This window comes from Leucoraja erinacea, chromosome 20 (assembly GCF_028641065.1).
Source record: "Leucoraja erinacea ecotype New England chromosome 20, Leri_hhj_1, whole genome shotgun sequence".
Lineage (NCBI taxonomy): Eukaryota > Metazoa > Chordata > Chondrichthyes > Rajiformes > Rajidae > Leucoraja > Leucoraja erinaceus.
This window is the reverse complement of record NC_073396.1, coordinates 6655800-6673886: the sequence shown is the minus strand read 5'-3', so window position 1 is coordinate 6673886 and position 18087 is coordinate 6655800. Positions and strand designations below refer to the sequence as shown.

At 43.7% G+C, this 18087-nt stretch overlaps 2 protein-coding genes across 3 annotated transcripts in view; one reads left to right on the top strand and one right to left on the bottom strand.

Annotated features, from left to right (window-relative positions):
* tbl3 (transducin beta like 3) overlaps positions 1-7002 on the bottom strand; it is a 42263-nt gene extending 35261 nt beyond the window's left edge. Inside the window, exons 1-5 of one of the 2 annotated variants that reach the window (XM_055651107.1) lie at positions 6944-7002; positions 5686-5736; positions 3749-3800; positions 2960-3055; positions 960-1007 (exon numbers count right to left, since the gene is read on the bottom strand). In XM_055651107.1, coding sequence (XP_055507082.1) covers positions 960-1007; positions 2960-3055; positions 3749-3800; positions 5686-5717 — 228 coding nt within the window. In that variant the 5' untranslated portion in view covers positions 5718-5736; positions 6944-7002. Of the gene's footprint in view, positions 1-959; positions 1008-2959; positions 3056-3748; positions 3801-5685; positions 5763-6943 lie in introns of those variants that run through there. The other variant, XM_055651106.1, reaches the window with a different exon arrangement.
* Positions 7003-13711: 6709 nt separating this feature from the next.
* rnf151 (ring finger protein 151) lies at positions 13712-16589 on the top strand. The gene is made up of 2 exons (XM_055651889.1): positions 13712-14250; positions 15913-16589. The coding sequence occupies exons 1-2, from the start codon at positions 14215-14217 to the stop codon at positions 16309-16311; spliced, it is 435 nt and encodes a 144-aa protein (XP_055507864.1). The 5' UTR covers positions 13712-14214; the 3' UTR covers positions 16312-16589.
* Positions 16590-18087: the final 1498 nt, after the last annotated feature.

Here is an 18087-nt window from a genome sequence, read left to right as displayed (position 1 = left end):
GGGGCAATTTACAGAGGCCAATTAACCTACACACCCGCACGTTTTTGGGTTGTGTGAGGAAATTGAAGCACCTGGTGGAAACCCACACGATCACAAGGAAAACATGCAAACTCCATACAAGCAGCAGCCCAGGACAAGATCGAAACCATGTCTCTGGCACTGCAAGGCAACAGATCTACCCGCTGCGCCATTGTGCCGCCCAATAGGTTAAACATATTCAGAAACATTCTTACATCGCTAGGTTGGGCAACTAGCTACGAAGATATGGTCAACTCTAACTTTAATGGTATTGTGGCCAGGGTGCATCTAATTTAACAATACTTGGATTCTATTAAAAAAAAGTGGTACCACTAGTGTGCAACCAGCAAGACAACTTTTATGATCTGACCTAAATAACCCTGGGAAATAAATGGATTGTTAGGCAATCTCAGTTGAGAATCAATAAAGAATAGCAAGTCTTAGATTAGAAATATAAGCCAGACTGTTGAGGAAGATTAAAAAAAAAAACACAAAGTGCTGGAGTAACACAGTCAGCATCTCTGGAGAACATAGATAGGTGATGTTTTGGGTCGGGAGGAACCCTTCTTCAGACTGACCTGCTGTTACTCCACCATTTTGTCTTTTTTTTAGAAACCAGCATTTGCAGTTCCGTGTACATGTTAAGGAAGGTAGTCACACTTTCCTGAAGGCAGTAGGTACATTGCAGAATCTTTATATTTCAGATTTATTGAAAATAAAAGTTGCCCAGCTGCTGCAGTGCAGATCATACTCATCTCCCGATTAACATCAAGACCTCCTGGTATCTGTTCAGTACCATGTTACAATATCCAAACCAGCCTAAAACAGCTCGAATTTAACAAAGTAGTCATAACTACCAATGCCAGATTGAACTTCGTCGTCACAAATATCCTGCTAAATTATAGCTGGTGAGTGTAAACATTTTAAGTTTAGATAAGTACCTCATCATCAGGGCTTAGACTGAAGCTGGTAATATCTTCTTGATCTTCCTGTAAGTAAAATGGAAACATTTATAATCAATGCAAAGCAATGCACATTGGTAAATCAGGTTACCCCAAGTGTGGATGTGCAACAGGAAAATGTATTGCAAAGAAACTAAGTTATTTTGCCACCAACCAATTTATAATGCATATAATGCATTTCGTTGTCTCTAATGCATTTCGTTGTCTCTGTACTGTACACTGACAATGACAATTAAAATTGAATCTGAATCTGAATCTATAAAGAGTATATTATCAGCTTTCAACTGTCTCTTTGATTAAAGTGTTGACTAGTTTGGGGGAATAATCTACATATGATATATTTTTGGAGATACAGAATTAATATTTCAGATGAATGATCTTTCATCAGAACTGGAAATAGTTCTCATTCCTCATGTACACACAGAAATTGTGGGGGTGGATACAAGACATAGGCCAAGTAATGCATGATTCAATCCATGGTCTGATTTATCAATTATTGGGAGTTTTTAAATGGATATTAATCATAACACAAATATATGTAATATGTTATATTAACATATGTAATATAATAATATAAATATTACATTATCCTTCTACATTGAAGGCAGTCTCTAACATCAGATATTGAAAGGGTTCAATGTGAAACAGACTCATCTGCATTCTGCTACCAACCCAATTAGCTGCAGAATGCCAAGCTCAGTCTTGGGCTTAGTACACTTTTTAAAAGGGAGACCTTTTTCTAACGTTACTCCAAAAATCATTCTCTTGATTGCTTTGGCCATCCTCCAAACGTGATTATCAATTTAAGAATAGCTGGTAGCTGCAGAATGGAGATTAGCCTGTTTCACAATGAACACTTTCAGTGTCTGATGTTAGAGACAGCCGTCAATGTGGAAACATTTATATTGTTTATTATTTATTATTATTAAGGGATTGGACACGCTAGAGGCAGGAAACATGTTCCCGATGTTGGGGGAGTCCAGAACCAGGGGGTCACAGTTTACGAATAAAGGGCAGGCCATTTAGAACGGAGATGAGGAAAAACTTTTTCACCCAGAGAGTTGTGAATCTGCGGAATTCTCTACCTCAGAAGGCAGTGGAGGCCAATTCTCTGGATGCTTTCAAGAGCAGATAGAGCTCTTAAAGATAGCGGAGTCAAGGGATATGGGGATAAGGCAGGAAGGCAGTGAATGGCGGTGCTGGCTCAAAGGGCCTAATGGCCTACTCCGGCACTTATTGTCTATTGAGATGTTCCGTGTTAAAAACATATTACATATACATATTATGAGTAATATTCAATTGAAAAATGTCATTAATAGATAATTCCGAGGGTTGAATCATGAGTGATTTGGCCCACATCTTGTATTTACCTCCATGATTTCTGTGGACTCGCTAGCGTTTTACTGCCATGTGGGATTAACTGTACTGGAAGTCTCCATTATCTGGTCTTTTATAAGGCAGAGTGATCAGGACTTGAAGTCCCATTTCCAACATCATACACTAAACCCATGACAGCTCCCAAAGACATTTCACTGTATTCTGAATGTTTCAGTCAACTTGTCTGGTTTGGTCGTCCGCTGTTGTGCAAGTAATCATTGGGCTTCATTACTGCCATAGGACATTACTGTTGTTCAGTTGGAGGTGTTTCAGAACATAGCACATCCCTTCAATGCTCAAAGTATTGATCTTCAGTGTTTTCCTCAAACAGGCAAACGATTTGCTGGCTCACTGAAGAAGACTTCACTGAAGTCTGTCTGCAGGGACTCCTGGCCTAGAGTGCGTGGACTAGCGTGCATTCAGGGAGAGGAATAGATTGGAACATCATTGCTTGTCAGCTACCTTGTTCCTTGATGGGGTGGAGGTAAAGTTCCTATTGTGCAGAATATGTCTTATTTTGCACTAAAATTTGTGGGAATTGTGAACAGAAATACACTCATACTGAAATAGGAGCACACAGCATCCCACGTGTAATTCCATACCTGTTCAATGCTCTTGAAGACCTTCCCTGTTCCAACATCCAAGATATTGATCTTTGTTCCACATGTGCAGAACAAATATGTTCCATCATTATTCATCTATATTGGAAGAGAAAAAGAGCTTTTTAAATAACATGCCTTATGGAAAATGAAAGTTGCTTCCATCTTTGAACGAAGAATGGAAGATCTAATCTAAGCAATCAAAGTACGTTACAAAGTGGCCTTTCACATTAAACTTTACAGAATCTATAGAAGTACTGATTCTGAAGTTGAAGCAGAATACTGAAGCACTCAGTACATCAAAGAAGAGAGAGAGTTGACTTTGGGGTCAAGGATACTTTAATGGAGATGATTCTCTTCTGGATGATGCTGCAAGAGCATTTGCAGAATTTTTGGTTTGGATATATAGCATCTGCAATTTTTTTACTCTAACTTTCGATGCAGGGCCACTGACATGAAACAGAAATAATGTCTGTTTAAGAAGAACTGCAGATGTTAATAATGCATCAATAATGTCTGTCTCTCTCCACTGAAACTACCCGATTCTCTCCACCATTTTATTTTACTTCAGAACGTTGACACCTTCAGTATTTTACTTCCAGTGGAAGGTTCTCTCATGATGCATTTTAATAATCAGAATACAATAGATGCATTAAGTTTGACAAAGTTGTGTTATGAAGAAATTAAAAATAGAAAAAGAAGAGTATTAAAAAAAAGCAACATACTCAATAACAACCACAAAGATTAAAATAAAACACAATCATACTCATTTTTTAATAAATTAAAAGATACCTGTACTTTTCCTCCTTTGTAAAATGGTTCAATTCTGCTGGAAGCAGCATAGCTGGAAGAGATGCAAACAAGCAATGCAGTAATCAAGAAAAGGAAAGACTTATGAAAAATTAAATTCAACTGAAAGCAAAACTAAACATTTGTCTGCCTTTAAAAGTGTTCATTTAGTAATGCAAAGGGGCCACAACAGCAGTAGCAGCCATGTCACAGTCCTAGAGGGCTTTATGACAGCTAATTCTATCATTGTCATGTTAAACAAATCAATGCTATTTTACCCATCAATGAAGGATCCACAACTCTGATGGATGGACGCTAAAGGTTTAATCACTGCATTCTTGCCTCTCAAGGTTTAGACTCATAAGTGATAGGAGCAGAATTAGACCATTCGGCCCATCAAGTCTACTCCGCCATTCAATCATGGCTGATATATCTTTCCCTCTCTATCTCATTCTCCTGCCTTCGCTTCATAACCCCTAACTCATTGCTTGCTAAGTTGCATCCTACGTTTTGCTCCAAGCAATTCCAGTCATGTTCTACCTGCATTGTACAGGTCGTGGATGGAAACAAATTTCATTGGTAGTGGATGGATCTACTGCAGGCTGCCCACAGCACCCCCGTCTTGCACCGTCTCTCTGGCTGCAGTCAATAAGTTGAAGATAGCCAAGAAGTTGGGAAAAGCCCAGGCAATTCTGAAATCAGTGAAACCCATGAAGGCAGCAGCGAAAAAGTAATTAAAAGCACACCTTGTAAAGACCAATCAAAGTAACCCACTTCTCTCAGGAAAGAGCTGATCCCAACTTAAGCGATCCGGGACTGAGCTCAGTGCAAGGGGGAGATAATTTCCATTACTGGGAATCCCTCGTAACTCTCTGACATTCGCTGCACCCGCCCCGTCCCCAGTGTCTGATATAAAATACTGTACAGAGAATGGCTGTCGGACCAAGCCTCACTCGGACTGGGGATGCGTTGGGCTTCAAGCTCAGTTCAAGACTGTTTTCTTCTATGACGAGAATACTTAAACAATAATAATACATTAATCAGTTATAGCAGACAATCAGCAATAATATCAGACACCACCACCCCCCCCCCCCCCCCCCCCCCCCCGGCTCGTTATAACAAGGATTTGCTGTATTATAATTTGGGGTTTTCAATTCAAATTATTTGCACTGATGGTGAGGAATATTCTAGCCCACTCAACCTCTCCATATAGCTCAGGCCCTCAAGTCCCGGCGACATCCTCATAAATCTTCTCTGCACCCTTCCCAGCTTAATGACATCCTTCCTATAACAGTGTCATAAAGGCATAGAGTCTTACAGCATGGAAACAGGCCCTTCTGTTCTAAACTAAACTCAAACCCTCAAGTCCTGGCAACATCCTTGTAAATCGTCTTTCTAGTTTAACAACATCCTTCAGGGAGGGAGGGAGACCGAAACTGACATTACTCCAAATGGAGCCCCCACCATCGTCTAATAAATGAGCAATCATTTCATAGATGAGAATGTGTCGTGTAATTTGTAGGAATGAGCTGCAGATGCAGGTTTACACCGAAGATAGAGACAAAATGCTGGAGTAACAGCATCTCTGGAGAGAAGGAATGGATGACGTTTCGGGTCGAGAAGAAGGGTCTCGCTGAGTTACTCCAACACTTTGCTTCTATCTTTAATGTGTCTTGGTTGTTCTTGGAGTTTGGGGCACACATGGCTGATCATCCAAAATCAGTACCCCGTTCCTTCCTGCTCTCTCCCCATATCCCTTGATCCCGTTAGCCCTGTGACCTAAATCTTCCCAATAACCCTTTTCTGGCTTAAGTCCTCCCTCCACCACCTCCAGTTTAAATTCCATTTGGAATATTTTGGAGGACCAAGAACCAAGAACTATCTCTCTCTCTCTCTCTTGACCTATATCTCGCGGATGAGAGTCTGTGGGTGACACTCACTTGGTCTTGAAGCGCACTCCGCCGGCAGCCATGGTTCAGGTGGGTCTGGGTCTGGGTCTGGGGTGGGTCTGGGGTGGGGTCTGGGTCTGGGTCTGGGCCTGGGTCGGGGTCTGGGTCTGGGTTGGGTCTGGGCCGGGGTCTGGGGTCTGGTCTGGGTCTGGGTCTGGGTCTGGGCCTGGGTCTGGGTCTGGGTCTGGTCTGGGTCTTCTGGGCCTGGGTCTGGGTCTGGGGCCTGGGTCTTGGGTCTGGGGTCTGGGCCTGGGTCTGGGTCTGGGGTCTGGGCCTGGGTCTGGGTCTGGGGGGGGTCTGGGTGGGTCTGGGTCTGGGGTCTGGGTCTGGGCCTGGGCCTGGGCCTGGGTCTGGGGTCTGGGTCTGGGGGTCTGGGTCTGGGTCTGGGTCTGGGTCTGGCTCAGGTGGGTCTGGGTCTGGGGTCTGGGTCTGGGTCTGGGGTCTGGGTCTGGGCCTGGGTCTGGGTCTGGGGTGGGTCTGGGTCTGGGCCTGGGTCTGGGGTCTGGGGTGGGCCTGGGTCTGGGTCTGGGTCTGGGCCTGGGTCTGGGTCTGGGGTCTGGGTCTGGGCCTGGGTCTGGGTCTGGGGGTGGGTCTGGGTCTGGGTCTGGGTCTGGGTCTGGGGTCTGGGTCTGGGCCTGGGTCTGGGCCTGGGTCTGGGTCTGGGGTGGGTCTGGGTCTGGGCCTGGGTCTGGGGTCTGGGGTGGGTCTGGGTCTGGGGTCCGGGTCTGGGCCTGGGTCCGGGGTCTGGGCCTGGGTCTGGGGGTCTGGGTCTGGGCCTGGGTCTGGGCCTGGGTCTGGGGTGGGTCTGGGTCTGGGGTCTGGGTCCGGGTCTGGGCCTGGGTCCGGGGTCTGGGCTGGGTCTGGGTCTGGGCCTGGGTCTGGGCCTGGGTCTGGGTCTGGGGTGGGTCTGGGGTCTGGGCCTGGGGTCTGGGGTGGGTCTGGGTCTGGGGTCCGGGTCTGGGCCTGGGTCCGGGGTCTGGGCCTGGGTCTGGGGTCTGGGTCTGGGCCTGGGTCTGGGCCTGGGTCTGGGTCTGGGGTCTGGGGTCTGGGTCTGGGGTCCGGGGTGGGCCTGGGTCCGGGTCCGGGTCGGGTCTGGGTCTGGGTCTGGGCCTGGGTCTGGGTCTGGGCTGGGCCTGGGGTCTGGGTCTGGGTCTGGGTCTGAGTCTGGGTCTGGGTCTGGGTCTGGGTCTGGGTGTGGCCCATGGCTGGGGTCTGGGTCTGGGTCTGGGTCTGGGGTCTGGGTCTGGGCCTGGGTCTGGGTCTATTTCGCCTCCGCCGCCATGGAGCCGCTCCGTCTCCCCGCGCGCACGTTGCCAGCCGCGGCCCACTTCCGGCGCGCGCTGACGCCGTCACCCGCGGCGCCCCCTTCCCTCCACCGGCGGCCTCGTCTCCATGGCAACCCCGCGGTCCGCTGCTTCGGCGGTTCGAGTCCGGCTGAAGCTTATAGATGGACACAAAAAAGCTGATGGACAGAAAGATAGATTGCCGGAACCTATAGTCCGGGGGTTTTTTTCACCATTTCTTTTCCCAGCATCTGCAGTTTTTTTCTTAAACACAAAAAGCTGGAGTAACTCGAAGGTAGACAAAAGTGCTTAAGTCCTCCCTCCACCACCTCCAGTTTAGTTTAAATTCCATTTGGAATATTTTGGAGGACCAAGAAACCAAGAAGCAAGAACCAAGAAACTCAGCGGGTGCAGCAGCATCTATGGAGCGAAGGAAATAGGCAACTTTTGTCTACCTTTGATATTCCAGTTCCTTCTTTAACAAAAGCTGGAGTAACTCAGCGGGACAGACAGCATCCCTGGAGATAAGGGAATGGGTGACGTTTCGGGTCAAGACCCTTCTTCAGACTGGCTAGGGATGAGGGAAACGAGAGATATAGACTATAATCTTTGATATAGACGGTGATGTGGAGAGACAAAAGAACAATGAATGAAAGATATGCAAAAAAATAACCATGATAAAAGAAACAAGCTGTTTGTTTGTTGGGTAAAAACGAGAAGCTGGTGCGACTTGGGTGGGGGAGGGATAGAGAGAGAGAGAGGGAGTGCCGGGGCTACCTGAAGTGAGAGAAATCAATATTCATACCACTTGTAAGCTGCCCAAGCGAAATATGAGATGTTGTTCCTCCAATTTGTGTTTGACATTGCAAGAAACATTTTTTTTCACATTACTGTGGAGGCCAAGTCAATGGATGTTTTCTAAGGCAGAGATAGATAGATAGAGAGATAGATCTTCTTTTTCTTAGGCCCCCTTCGGTCATGGCTGACCATGGGTGTCTCCAGGGTGCTATTCCCTATATGGAGGACGCCTGTGCGTGACTTTTTTTAACCTGAGGAGACTGGTGCACAGTCAGCCACCCCGCGGTCCATGACAGATCTGGGTCAGGATCCAGTGGCATGGAGTCCAAGACGACCGGAGACCCTTTTCTGCTGCAGCCTTCATCCGCCTTCCCAGCCGTTGTGATGCTCCACTAAGATCAGCCATCATCCTCTGCCTGTTCCGCCGTTGTGGTCTTGGTTAGATTGCTCTTTGTCAGAGACCTCCCCCTCGACCTTACCACCAAGGGTGGCCCAACCAGGAGCATAGCTCCAGACGGCATCGCTCTCAGGATCTCAGGTCCACATAAGCTTCTCCACCACGACAAGGTGACAATCCACGGAGAAGTAAATGGATAGACAGATTCTTGATTAGTATGGGTGTCAGGAGTTAAGAGGAGAAGGAAGGCAGGAGAACGGGGTAAGGACGGAGTGATAGAGCATAAGATCATAAGTGATAGGAGCAGAATTAGGGCATTCGGCCCATCTGGTCTACTCTGCCATTCAATCTTGGCTGAGCTATCTTTCCCTGCTAACCCCATTCTTCTGCCTTCTCTGACAACCGCACTAATCAAGAATCTTCCATCTCTGCCTTAAATATATCCACTGACGGCCTCCACAGCCTTCTGTGGCAAAGAATTCCACAGATTCACCACCATAGATCAGCCATGATTGAATGGCGGAGTAGACTCGATGGGCCGAATGGCCTAATTCTGCTCCTTATGACCATATGAAATAAAATTGGCCAGGAGCAGATTTTATTTAAATATTTGCCAATGTTATTCCATCACTATCGTTTCACTGTCAGAACTGCAGATGGTGGTTAACAAACAATAGGACACAAAGTTCTGGAATAACCCAACTGTTATCAGGCAACTGAACCATCCTACCCACAACTAGAGAGCGGTCCTGACCTAGCATCTGCCTCATTGAAAACCCTCAGAATATCTTTAATCTGGCTTTACTGGACTGTCTTGTACTAAACGTTATTCCATTTATTAGTGTAGGAAGGAACAGCAGACGCTGGTTTAAACCGAAGACAGGTGAAGCGTCGTCTTATAGAGGTGTATAAGATTATGAGTGGAGTGGTTATGCTAAATGCACTGGGACTGTTAACCTGAGTAGGCAGTACTCAGAGTCAAGAACCAGGGGACATAGGTTTAAGGTGAAAGGGAAAATGGTGAATATATACCAGAGGGGCAACATTTTCCACACAGAGGGTGGTAGGTATATGGAATGAGTTGGCAGAGGAGGTGATTGAGGCAGGTACTATAGCAATATTTAAAAGGCATTTTGACAGGTACATGGATAGGAAAGTTTTGGAGGGATATGGGTCAAACACAGGCAGGTGGGACGTGTAGATGGGGCATCTTGGTTAGCATGGGCAAGTCGGGCCAAAGTTTTCCTGCTGTTTGACTCTATGCCATCAAATTGTCGAAGTGTGTTTAAACTGTAAAGTTCCAACACTTTCCTGATCATTTCTCTGATTTCCTGGTTTAAATCGAAGGTAGACACAAAATGCTGGAGTAACTCAGCGGGACAGGCAGCATCTCTGGATAGAAGGAATGGGTGACGTTTCGAATCGAGACCCTTCTGCAGACTTCATGCAAGGGTAATGTGACCATTCTTTGGACAAACATGGATAAAGTACTAGAACACCATATGGTGTTGTCAGCTGTGTAAGTGAATGCTCCATGCAACCAGCACTCAATATACCACACAATGGTCACATACCTATTAATATGAACAACCAGAAGCTCTTAATGGAACTTGCATGTTGGATTCCAGAATAACAAGCGAGCGTTGCAGAAGGCTGCTTCATGTGCTAGGCAGAGCTATAAAAGTTTTCCCAAGACTGCATTTACCTATTTGGTGGAAGAGGAGGAGTTGAGCCATGATTTATCAGCAGAAAACTTGAAGATCCTCCAAATATAGATTTTGTAAAGATGTTAGTAACAATAGCTATGAGGTCGAGATCAGGAGTTGTAGGGACAAAGATCTGAACACAGTGCTGCAGAAAATGTCAGCAATGTAGTCAGAGTCAGTGAGAGCTCCTTGAAACTGATGTGCCATAACATCAATAGGATTTTTTTCTGACATTTATTGGACCACCTCACCTGTCCCATTTCTGGATATATGGCAAGAAAACACTCGACTTCTCGTTTACTTAAACACTAATGCACGCTTCACCAACAAAACAAATCAAATGTTTGACCATTCAACCAGGACAGCCACATAATAGTGTTTAAGAAGGAACTGCAGATGCTGGAGAATCGAAGGTACACAAAAAAGCTGGAGAAACTCAGCGGGTGCAGCAACATCTATGGAGCGAAGGAAATAGGCAACGTTTCGGGCCGACGTTTCCAGCTTTTTTGTGTACCAGCCATATAATAGATTTTGTAACACATAATCTTAAAGGTTAAGTTCTGGTGTGGGAACATGAAAATGGTGATTGCCATAAACTACTTTGATGTCAGAGCTGGCATGATTAGTGGTGAATTGTCTAGTTTTTCCATCACGTGCCAAAGAACAAAAAACTAATTTCAAGCACAACACTGTTATAAAAATATATGTGCTGTGCCATTCACTGCAGTAAGTTTCCAGCACAGTCGGTCATAGTTCAGTGCATTCACCACAGCCCAGTGCAATTCAGCTCTTTGGAACACAATTACATCCATCATTATCAGTTCTCTGCACTCCATGGGTTTCTATGTTGTTCATTTATATTTTCTGGGCAGAACCCATCAGTAGACCATGTTCAAGTGTGCAGAGAAAGCGGGTTCCTGCTTTTATTAGAGGGATTTTGGCAGGCAACCAGGCCTTGCAGCGAGTCAAACGGGCCACCGCATGTATGATTGGAAGTTGGGTCGTGAAGACTTTGTCAGGCAGAAAACAGAATACACTGTTTAACCAGTTGAAAAACAGTACTTGAGTTTGTAGCAGAATGGAAAGCACTGTCGAACAGGAACAACAGGTGAGGGGTAGTAATGTTTACTATCAATGTAAAGAACACTATTGACACTTTGCATGAAGCTACACATATTTGCATATATGAATCATTTATGTTTGTAATGTTTCTTAATTGAACTGTCGAACAAGGACATTTTTTTTAACAAGGATAAATAACTTCTAGAGTGACCAGGTTTAGGTAAATGGTCTCTTGAAAGTCTTTTTTTTGCGTCCATAGTTAATTCTAAATTTTTTACGCTTTGGTGGAGCCGACTGGTATATAAAGGGGAATTGTCAACTGTCTATTTACTGGCATCCGTGGCAATATGTGCTTTTTGAGAATAGATTGTACTGTGTATTTGCACAACGTTCTTTCTCATGCGGTTCGCGTTCTGAGTCGCCTCCTTTCTCCCATCTTTCTGTTTTTCACCATCAACTCTTGCCCACCCTTCGCCCCTTAACATCGTTATTGTCACAGCCTTCTTCCTCAAGAGTTTTTTCCCTCTCAATGTTACTTTCCCCAGTGTTCTTCAATTTTATTTTGATGGGGGATGACTGTAATGCAAGGGGATGTTTCAAAGACGTGGAGGTTTCATCTATTTATTGTAGGGTAATACTTGAAGTAACCCTTCATAAATACTGCATTATCGATATAAAAAGTGTTTTTAACTTAGTTGTTACATTTTTTCTTCTTAGAGCTACAAATGTTCAGGTACCTTTTTAATTGTCATTTTTTCGTTTATTTTTAAACTGCAAATTAGAAGTGAAGTGTACATGGAGTTCCAGTGATTTAATGTGTATACTTTAGCCTAGGTTTTTGTGAAAGATTCTTAATGAAATTAATTAACGAATTAATCTTAATCAAATATTTGATAAGACTGGAGACGAGTCGACTTGGTGAAACACAAAATGGACATCAGTGTGCAACTTGTTGGTGAAAAAATGCCTTGATCTGTCATTGTGAACAATGTGTTCCAACACTTTGCTGGGAGGAGTGGTTAAAAATTATTTGGGTTTGCCCCTTTTTAAGTGGAATACTGAAGCATTTTCTATATTGTGTAGATGTCAGTTTTGTAACAATACTGAAACAACTTGGCTGGAGAGCAAGTCTCAGTGCCACAACTAGTATGTTGATTGGTCCCATGCTCTTTGCTCTCCATAGCTTTCAGCTGTTTCTCGATATAATATGGAGTGAATTCTTCCACTTCTTGCATATGGCGTACACAGCCTAAAGTTGTAGATCAAGGGCAGGACATCCAGGCCAGGAGAGCATCGGTTACTGGGTGGATGGCTTTGATGCCCCCAGGGAAAAGCCTCAGTGGACAGTCAATCACGATGTGTGGGATGGTCTGGTCCGGATGCCCACAGTCGCAAGCAGGGCTGTCTGTCATCCCCCACTTATGCACGTAATGGGCTGTTCTTGCATGGAGGGTGTGGATTCTGTTCAGGGTTAGTCATTGCTTGTGATGGAGGTCAAAACCCGGTGGTTTCACTGTGGGTTCTGTGATTACCTCTCCGTTGTTGGTGCTGGCATCTTTCCAGGCTCTGCTCCACTCAGTCTTGGAGTCAAAACCTTCCAGGGATTTAACAGAAGACAAGAAGGGTTTGCGGGACTTCAGGCGGATAGTTCAAGACAGCATGGATGGGAAGGTCAGGGTTGGAGTGAATTGAATTGGCTGAAGTCTCACTCCTATAAATGGGGTGAATTTTGGGCGGAGGCTGAATTTGATCTACTTGGCAGTTCTGGTTGAACATGGTTGCCTTTGTGTGCTGTTGAGCGTGGCAATGTTCTTGTAGCTTCCTCCTGTCAGCTGATATATGCCTACATCGAGACTATAGAGATTTGATCTAATGTCCTGGTTGTGAATTCCCTTGTCCCTGTCTACAGCATGGTGTTTAATCCTCTTTATTCCTATGCTGCAGCTTCACTCGATTGGAACTTCATTTTGGGTATAGCTGGTGCTGCTTCCACAATGCTCTTCTGCAGTTATTAATGTAAGATTAATCCTTTTGTAATGGCAATGAGAGATATACCAAACCTTGAATTTACAGATATGTTATTGCTGTTGTTTCAATGTCTTGGATGCTTAGTTTGTATTACTAGATTTATTCAGAATCTAACCTATGAACACAAATGAACTTGGCTCCAAGATTTCTGCTTGCTTTTTACAGTTTTTGTTTTGAAACTTCTGACTTTTTTATTTTAATCTCCAGTATAAGGTCTGAAGAACAGTCCCGACCCAAACGTCACCTATCTGTGTTCTCTAGGGATGCTGCCTGACCTGCTGTGTGACTCCAGCACTTTGTCTTTTTTTTTAAATCTTAACCAGCATCTGCAGTTCCTTGTTTCAATATTCTTTTTTTTTCTGTACCCATCTTTCGAATCCTGAAGCATCTGTGGAGCGAGAAATAGACTTCCAGTACTGAGCTTTCTATTGAGAAGTCATTGACTGCAAAATACACACAAGACTGTTTTGCCTCGTGTTCTGTCTGATGGCGAAACTTTCAGCAACATTTTCTGTTTCAATTTTGGATTTGCAATCTTTACATTTTGGCTTTCCCCTTTGTTTTAATTAGGATTCTGGCTACGATGTAGAACGATTTGTAAATGCCCCAGACCCTGAATTCATCTGCACTGTCTGTCATGGTGTGTTCAAAGGTCCTGTGGAACTCTGTTGCCAACATGTCTTCTGCAAAAGTTGCATTTCAAATTGGCTTGCAAGGTAAAAACTCTTTGATAATAACTTCAAAACTATTTCAGAAATTAAATGGTAATGGTTTTACATATCTGGGGATATAGAAAATCTATAGTTTTATTGGACTTTAGTTAGGCCACTTTGGAGTATTGCATGGCCTTCTGGTTGCCCCTACACAGGAAGGATGTGGAGAAGAGGTTTACCGGAAAGCTGCCTGGATTAGAGGCCATTAGCAACAAGGAGAGGTCGGACAGATTTGGATTGTTTTCTATAAACAAAGTTTGAGGGAAGATCTGATAGAAGTATATAAAATTAATGGATAGGTGATGTATCGGATCGGGACCCTTCTTCAGATCTGAAACGTCACCTATCCATTTTCGCCAGAGATGCTGCCTGGCCTGCTGAGTTACTCCAGCATTTTGTTTATTCCAGCATCTGTGATTTTTATTACATTATAAGCTTGTGTCCTGGTGCTAAATGTGAAATTATCTTCCAGGAAGCAGCAATGTCCATATTGCAGGAAAAAGGTGAAGGGTGCGACTCGATCTGTGATACCTATGATCCACAACTTGCTTGGACAATTGATAATGAAGGTAAATTTTAGCTGTTGAAATTGTCCCATTTTCAGGGTGATGACGAGTGTTGTAGTAAAAAGGAGTATTTAGTCCTCAAATACTGAATTTTGGCATAATTCTGTAATGGAAAGATGCTAAAATTCATGAGAGGTATGTGGGGAAAAAGAGAGTGAAAAAGAAAACTGGTAGGTCATTAGATTTCCTTCATCAATGTTCAGTATGTGCAATAGTATTTGGGAACACTCTTAGTATAAAGTAGAAAACTGCCAACCACAAGAATCAATTTGGAGAATTTTCTCAAGAAAGAGGGAGCCCATTTGTTTCTTGGTGAACAAGAATCTCTCTACTTCTGCCTTCAAAATATTTTAAAGTTCGTGCTTCCACTCCTTTGATGAAAAGAACTTCATCCACTCGAGTGACAAGAAAGAGATTGGTCGCTTAAATAGGTGACGGTCAAATTCTAAATGTTGTCACTGGATAGTTTCACCTCTACCTCCATCCTCTGAAATTGCCTCCAGATGATGTGTGTGTGTGTGAATCAAATCCCTAGGCTGATGGATACAAGCCTAGCTTAACCAACCTTGTAAGATGACATATCCATACTCTGCATTAGTTTGGTAAACTTCCTTTGAATTGCTTCCAACATGTTAAATCTTTTTAAGGAAATCAGTCATGTGTCCTTGTTATGGTCTTGCAAAATTCCTACCTGTTATTTGGATCTTCTGTAATGAGACTAATCAAAAATGCTTATTCAATTCACCTCCTCTCCTCCCTATTTCCCATTATGAGTTTCCTCTGTCTTGCTTTCTGGAACTTATGGTGCCTGGCACGTCCTCCTGACTATACAACTTTTTTTTTGTTTTGCTTCTGTCATTTAGTATCTGAATGTTTCACGACTGAAATCATCTCCCCAGCCCAGAGCAGATTTCCTGAACCCAAACTCTACACAAACACACAATCTTCTGGATACTTGCTCTTTTTCCAGTGGAGAATGGAGTCAATAGCCCTGGTGCCAACTTGCCCACTACCAGCACTATCTTCTTCCTTGCTCCCACTCTTGAATAGTTTTCTGTTCCATGGTTCCATTGGCTCATCCACACAATGTAACTTGCTTTTATCTGAAAGAGACTTGAATCCATTGGATAATTGCCATAGCTCAACGTGTAGGAAGGAACTGCACATGCTGGTTTATACCGACGATGGACACACAGTGTTGGAGAAACTCAGCGGGACAGGAAGCATTTCTGGAGAGGGATGGGTGACGTTTCGGGTTGGAAACCCTCTTCAGACTTCTTCAGTCTGAAGAAAGGTTCCGACACGAAACGTCACCCAACTTTTTTCTCCAGAGATGTTCTGAGACCCACTGAGTTGCTCCAGCACTTTGCGTCTCTCAATTGTAATCATACTCTCATGGCCACAAACTAAATCAAGGATCATATAATTGGCGCCAAAATATGGCAACTCGCGCGTGTATGAGCAAGGCAAAAATAATGTTGCTGTGTAGTGCATATGTGACAATGAAGAACCATTGTTCTTATCTTAGCACCTACGGAACAAAACAAAATTCATGGGTTGACCTTAGAAAGGTCTGGATATGTGCTATAGTTTCTGGATTCCTCAATTTGAGAAAAATCTCTTATGTTTTTATGTATGCTAAGAGCTCCTTTCTCTATCATGTAGTGTGACAAAAAAATCCACGGTTGCCGACACACCTTTCCACTAGAGCAGCAGGAAAGCCACAAAGCAGCTTGTGAATACAGGATGGTGAGCTGCAGATACGAGGGCTGTGCGGCTGAAATGTTTCACAAGGACATTACTGCCCATGAAAAGGCTTGTGAACACTGGAGCCAGCCGTGCAGGATGGGATGTGGGGTCCAACTCGCCCGGAATCAGCTGGAGGAACACAACTGTTACAAGGACACAAAGAGAAAGTACAAGGAGAGGATCGCCGTGCTCAAAAGGCGCTTGAGTTGTATGCACCGTCGTCTGAAGTTAGTTGAAGGAAGTGCGCGGCGTTTGACTGCAGGCAATCGCCTGCAGTATTTGGAGTCCTATGTCTGTGGAGATGCTGGTGAGTAATCAGAGTAATCTCGCAGAATAGATTGGACTCGAGAATATAGTTACAAAACAGACACAAGGATAGAGTTTTTAATGTTTGTGTATAAATGCCTGACATTTTAAACTATTGCATCTTCTAAAATAATCCTTTCTTCCAAATGTTTTTTTATCTGCAAGAGCTTGGATCATTGGATAATGGGGTAATGGACAATGGCTAATGATACATTGGATGAAGAGCTTGAAGCATTGGATATTTGCCAAGACTCAATGGCAACTCCTGGCCACTATATGAAAGATCCTATAACCATATAACATATAACAATTACAGCATGGAAACAGGCCATCTCGGCCCTACAAGTCCATGCCGAACAACTTTTTTTCCCCTTAGTCCCACCTGCCTGCACTCATACCATAACCCTCCATTCCCTTCTCATCCATATGCCTATCCAATTCATTTTTAAATGATACCAATGCTGCCTGAAAGCTCATTTACCACTAAAGAAGTTCCCCCTCAATTACCCCTAAATCTGTTTCATTCTAATGTCCTCTTGTTTGAATCTTCCCTTGGCATCTTCTGGACAAAACAAAATTCCTGGCTTGAAATTTTCTAAAATAATCTTGTAATTCTTTTTAACAAAAAAAAAATGGTGGAAAAGATGTGAAGAGGCAGTATCACTCAAATGTTTTTTTTCTCCACTTAATCTGGTGGCAATGTATTTGTATTTGACCACCAGATTAAGTGAAGAAGAGTCTCGATCCGAAGCATCACCCTTTCCTTCTATCCAGAGGTGCTGCCTGTCCGGCTGCATTTTGTGTCTATCTTCGGTGTAAACCAGCATCTGCAGTTCCTTCCTACACATTTTCACTCATTGAATGGGAAAGATGTAATGCCTAGCATTTAGCTTTGCAGTTCTTAAACCCTCAGTGGCTTGGAAATTTCTGTTCTGCAATGGAGCATATCTCAGACTTATTACTAGTAGCTGCAGAATTGCTATATTAGAATGGGATTCACTAACGAGAGGGCCTGAAAATAATGTGAATGGTTTGGGTTACAAAGATGTACATGAGCTAACGGAAACCAGTGATTGCTGAAACTCCTGTGCTGATTTTTATGTTTGCGATGTCTAATCTACTGCAATTGAAGAAGGTCAATCACTACCTGCATTGGGAAATAAATCAGTAAATGGTTCTCAAATCTCATAAATGATCTTTATAACAAAAACGTGACTGAAATCAATCAGCAAACCTGGTAGTTTATAAGCCAGTATCAGGATAAATGCCCATTAAGGCTGCTCATTTACTTATCGCAAATTTGGCTAATGGTCTTCAGGTAAGTGAATGTAGCGCTCCAACCCAATTCTTTTACCCGAAATAATCTACATTTATTCTTGTGCATACAAGGAACTGCACATGCTGATTTAAAAACAAAAATAAACACACTGCTGGTGTAACTCAGTGGGTCAGGCAGCATCTCTGAAAAACACAGACAGGTGATATTTCAGGCTATAACCCTATCTGACTGAGGTAGTGCATTCAGATGAGGGGAGGTTGGAGTGGAGAAGTCAAGATGGTTGATGTTGTGCCAGCAGTTGGGGGAAAAAAAGAATAAAATGGTCCAGAGGCTGGCAGTTGCTGCAAGATTCTTTTGCAGCGTAGCAAAGCACAACTGATTTACCATTTCCAAATACATCAGGCTTGCTCACTAAGCCCAGGAAAAAGGCGACAGCAATGCATCTAATGCCTTGGAAGACTGTGAAAAATGCAGATCAGTACCCTTGAATCTCTATTTCTGCCTTA

What these genes read in the sequence shown, in the direction of transcription:
- rnf151 (XM_055651889.1), top strand. Translation starts at nt 14,215, where the DNA reads ATGATCCACAACTTGCTTGGACAATTGATAATGAAG. An exon ending in TTGGACAATTGATAATGAAG is followed by an intron (nt 14,251 to 15,912) that starts GTAAATTTTAGC and finishes TCTATCATGTAG; the next exon opens with TGTGACAAAAAAATCCACGG.